Source organism: Eretmochelys imbricata, chromosome 6, assembly GCF_965152235.1.
Source record: "Eretmochelys imbricata isolate rEreImb1 chromosome 6, rEreImb1.hap1, whole genome shotgun sequence".
Classification (NCBI taxonomy): Eukaryota; Metazoa; Chordata; order Testudines; family Cheloniidae; genus Eretmochelys; species Eretmochelys imbricata.
Genome location: NC_135577.1, coordinates 5,526,536 through 5,531,561, shown reverse-complemented (window position 1 = coordinate 5,531,561; position 5,026 = coordinate 5,526,536). Strand labels below are relative to the sequence as shown.

Below are 5,026 nucleotides of genomic sequence, written 5' to 3'. Positions count from 1 at the left end.
AATAGCCTCATGTGAGGGACTTTGTCAAAGAAAGTCCAAGTGTATTATGTCAGATGGTTCCCCACATATTCACTCTTTTGTCGACAAAATAAAAGAATTATAGCAGATCGATGAGGAATGATTTTCCATAGTAGAATCACAAGTTGTTAGTCTCTATCATGACATGCTCATTCTGGTATTTTTTAATTCCATTTCATCATCACTATTAGACACACACACACATTATTGCTGATATAGGGTGAGATATGTCCCAGGCCATGCCCTTCATCCCATTACTCTTGGCATCACTCTAGGCTACTGCAGCCCTTTCTGAATCCCTGAGTCTGCCAGTGCCCCTCAGTCCTGATCTCCAGCCATTTTTCCCACTCCAATCCCAGGCTTTTAGACATCTCTTGGGGGGAAAAGAAGCATCTTAATCCTGATCCATTGCATTCTACGTGGTAACTGCTTAAAAAGTTTCTGTCTCTGGGCTCTCAAAAAAACAGTGTTATGAATGACTCCATTCTTATTTTCTCTGCAATTACAAAATAATTAAATAAATGTAATGGAAAATGCATTTTCAATAAACTTTCACATATTTACTCCCGACTGGAAGTAATTCTTGCTGGGGGAGGTTCGGATTTATAGAATGCATAAAACAGGGGAAAGGGATGGAGAGCAGCATCAACACTTCAAAGAACTTGAACAAAGTTAGAAGCCAACAGATTGGCATCCCATTATCTACTGCTCCCATGTGACCTAAAGGGCATTTTAATGATGCCTTTAGTGCCAGACCTGAGATTAACAGCTCTGAGGGATTCTGTCTCCAAATGCCAGCAGACCGAATAAATACGCCCTGCCTCTAATTACACCATTTGAATCCAGGAAAGAGAGAGGTCTCCCTTGCAACAGGCCGCTTTAATATTGCCGGACAAAGACTAACTTGAGTAAAAGAAATGTTTTCTTTTCTTCAACTACCTGGTAAAGACACCCAGATCAATTCTTTTTACTGAGAAACAGCATTGTTGTTTTTTCTGTTCTCAAAATGGAGACACTTTTACCACCAAAATGTTGTCTTGATGATCTCTCATTGTACAATTTGCAATAAAATGGGATAAAAAGCCTCAAATACCCTGAATGCGGGAAGTGATTTTTGGGGGGTATCATATATGGGGCTAGAGACCCTCAGCTGTTGTCGCAATAGAGCTGTGATGAGTTACACCAACTACGGATCTGGCCCAATGTGCTTTAATGAGCTAAGTTATTGTATATGCTCCCCAAAGGAAAAAAAGGAAAAGGTAAGATAAAAATAGCCCTTGTTTGCCAGGAAGCAAGTTGCAAGGGTGTTTTTTCCTGTAAATGCAATTCATGCTTTTGAACAACAAATGCTTTCATTTTAAACGTCTTAGAACAGGTTTTCTGCTGGTGAAATTTTCTAGATTGGCAGCCCTAGAGAGAGATGGTCTCTCTCTGTAGAAAGAAGGTCCTGTACAGAATGGGCAGCACTGGCTTCCCCCAACACACCAGTCTCTGTGCTGATGGAAGGTCTCGCGGGTTCAGGGCGGATACACAGAGATAATGGAATGAAAATAAAAAGCTCGTGTATATTTCAGATTTTCTCATTAGCTTGAAGTGGCAGAACAAACACATTTGGACCCACTTGGACTCCAAGGAAACATCTCCCTGGACGCTGTCTGACTGACACTCCCTGCTACTGGGGCATCTCATTGTGGAGTTCTTGGTGGCTATCAGGTGCGTATTCACTATGAAGCTGCTTAATGTCTCTGTTTTCAAAATATCTTCTGAGAAAGAAAGAGCGGTCCTCCCTTCATCTCCATGCATGCTGGGTACATGAGAGAGATTAACAGAGCTTCAAAGTATGTATACACTGCAGAACGGAAAAGTAACCCGTGGCAGAGAGTCTTCGAGGCCAGGTCAATTGATTCTGTCTTGTGTGGCTTGCGCTACAGGACAAAAAATAGCTGTGTAGACATTCAGACCCACACTGGAGCCTGGCCTCTGACACCAGGCGAGGAGGGAGGGTGATCAGATATTGCCATAGTGAGCATGGGCGGGGGGGGGGGGGGAAGGCGTATTTATATCACTGTTCAGTAGATTGTTTTTCTCTTTCAACCATGCTTTAACTACAGCCTCCCTTTGTTGAACTCTGCTCTTCATTCATACCTCCTTTAGTTATGTGAACACCCCCCTTTGTGAATATTAACTTAGTTTTCTCCAAAATAATTGTCTTTGTTGAATTTACTTTGAGACTTTATTCCAAATGTGAGATTTTGGCTGACTTGTCATAAATATCTACTGGTTCCAAACTGATGATTTAATTATGGAAGGATACTAAAGCTGCAATATAAGGCTGGTTTTCAAACACCTCATTATGTTGTTGCAGAGTCCAGAGAATCATAGAACCATAGGGTTAGAAGGGACCACATGGGTCGTGTTCTAGTCGAACCCCCAGCCAAGATGCAGGAATTGTTGTTTCTGACCAACCCAAGACTGATGGCGATCCAGCCTTCTTTCAAAAACCTCCAGTGAAGGAGTTTCCACAACCTCCCTTGACAGATCTGTTCCATTGCCCTACTGTTCTGACAGTTAGGAAACTTTTCCTGAGGTTTAATAGAAATCATCTGTGCTGTAGTTTGAACCCATTGCCTCTTGTCCTGCCCTCTGCGGCAAGACAGAGCAACTTTTCTCTAACTTTTTTATGGCAGCCTTTCAAGTATTTGAAAAAGAGGAGATTAAGGAGGGACATGATAGCCATCTTCAAACTAAACATACCCAGTTCCTTCAGCCTTTGCTCACATGGCTTGCATTCCATCACTTTGATCACCTTTGTCACTCCTCTCTGGATTCTTTCTAGTTTCTCTACATCCTTTCAAATCATGCCTAGCCATATAATACCATGACGAGATATTAGCAAATACCAATGCCTGCTTGGGATGCAGACTTAGAAAGATCACTTCAGAATTTTCAATTTTATTTTATTTTATCATCTCTTTTCTTTAAAAGGAGTAAAATCTTGGCAATGATACAGACGCACATGAAATTATTTTAAGTTTTCAAATGTTACGCAGCCAGAACAACATAACTTATTTTTTGTATCTTGGCTTTCTACTGTGTTTCACAATGGTGGTGTCCACCTCCCAGCCCCATACGGTTAATTTTGAATCATAAGCTTTACCTTGGCTGTGTTTCTTTCTTCTACCCCAACAGCGTTGATGGCATCTGGAATACATGGCGCATGGCAATCACACTGGAGTGTCTGTGTTCATCCTTCTAGGATTCAAAGGCAGCCAGTCAGTGCAAGCTGTCCTCTTTGGGATGTTTTTGCTTATCTACACCATGAGCCTTGCGGGGAATCTCAGCATGATCTCTTTAATCAGGATCGAGACGCGGCTACACACCCCCATGTATTTTTTCCTCAGCAACTTGTCCCTTGTAGACATCACTTACTCCTCCATTATTGCCCCTAAGGCACTGGTGAACTTCTTAGCAGAGAGTAAAGTCATTTCCTTTGCTGGGTGTGCCACGCAATTTTTCTTTCACTCCTTGTCTGTGAACTCTGAGGCTTTACTTCTGGCTGTGATGGCGTATGATCGATTCATACCTATATGCGAGCCACTGATGTACACACTCATTATGTCCAGGAAAGTCTGTGTACAGCTGGTAGCTGCATCATACTTTTATGCCTCCATTAATGCCACTGTGCATACAGGCTCCTTGTTCAGCCTGTCCTTCTGTGGTCCCAATATCATTGATCACTTTTTCTGTGACCTCCCCCCACTCCAGAAACTCTCCTGCTCTGACACTCGCATGGGTGAGACAGTGCATTTCCTCTTTGCCACTGTAGCTGCATTAAGTACTATCCTGGTCATCTTCATCTCCTATGTTTCTATCATGGTGGCCATCTTGCGGATTCGCTCCAACGAGGGCAGACACAAAGCCTTCTCCACCTGCGCCTCCCACCTGACGGCCGTGTCCATACTGTATGGGGCTCTGTTCTTTATGTACTTACGACCCACATCCAGCAACTCATTAGAGTACGACAAAGTGGTGTCCGTGTTCTATACCCTTGTGATCCCCATGTTGAACCCCCTGATCTACAGCCTGAGGAACAAGGAGGTGAAGGACGCCCTGAGGAAGACAATATGCCAGAAAATTATTCCTCACTGAATCTAACTGAGAGGATGAGTTTCATGATTTAATAATAAATAGAAGTGAGAGGAGCTAGCCTAAAAATGGAATTTCTCTCCTATGGAAAATTTTGAGATTTCAAAAAAAGAAGAACCATCCTAACTCAGGACAAAAAGTTAACATCTCAAAATCCTTTGTGGGACAGAAATTCTGAAACATTCCATTTTGGGAAAACCAAAATGGATTTTTTTGCCTGGCTGGCCACCCCCAAGAAGGATCTTCCCAATTTCACTTTCTATCTATTGGTAGAACACGAGATTGGCACGAGCTTCCCAAGAGGATAACCAGGAAGCTGTCCTTTTGTCTTCTCCAAAGGCAAATAAAGTTTTCCTCCCTAAAATTTTGTGAGAAAGGTTTGTTCTACCAGAACATCATCCCAATGGAAAACTCCCAACTGGCTCTAGCGATGTGGCAAAAGTGAGATCTTACCGTTGTTACCCCTGTCACTGGGCCTTGCATGGTGAGAAAGAAGGCAGGAGCAACATAAGAGAGAGATGCCTTTTGGCTCCAACCCAGAGAAGTGGATCCAATGGCCGGAGAGGGCCAAAGGGAGGGGGATCAGCAGAGAGGCTTACATGCTGATGTCTCCTTGCAGAACAGCTGGATCCTAATGGACAGTGAGAAGGGCCAGGGGAGCAAGGGATGCTCCCTGGCAAGGATGTGGGAGTGCCCACTGGGACGTGGGGGTTGCACCGGAGAAGGAAGGGCTGGACGGTGGGGGGAAGAAGGTTGGGGGGGCTGTTCTGGCACAGGGTTGGAAGAGAACAGCTAAGGAGCTGAGCTGTGATGGAGGACACTGGGGTATGGCGAGAACAAGGACTGTATGCATTGAGATGGT

The 5,026-nt window shown here is 43.8% G+C and overlaps 1 protein-coding gene across 1 annotated transcript; it reads left to right on the top strand.

Annotated features, from left to right (window-relative positions):
- The first annotated feature begins 3,225 nt into the window (after nt 1–3,225).
- Nucleotides 3,226–4,167, top strand: LOC144266343 (olfactory receptor 5AP2-like). Its single transcript, XM_077819795.1, has one exon. It carries the CDS (start codon nt 3,229–3,231, stop codon nt 4,165–4,167), a length of 939 nt encoding a protein of 312 aa, XP_077675921.1. The 5' UTR covers nt 3,226–3,228.
- The last annotated feature ends 859 nt before the right edge of the window (nt 4,168–5,026 follow it).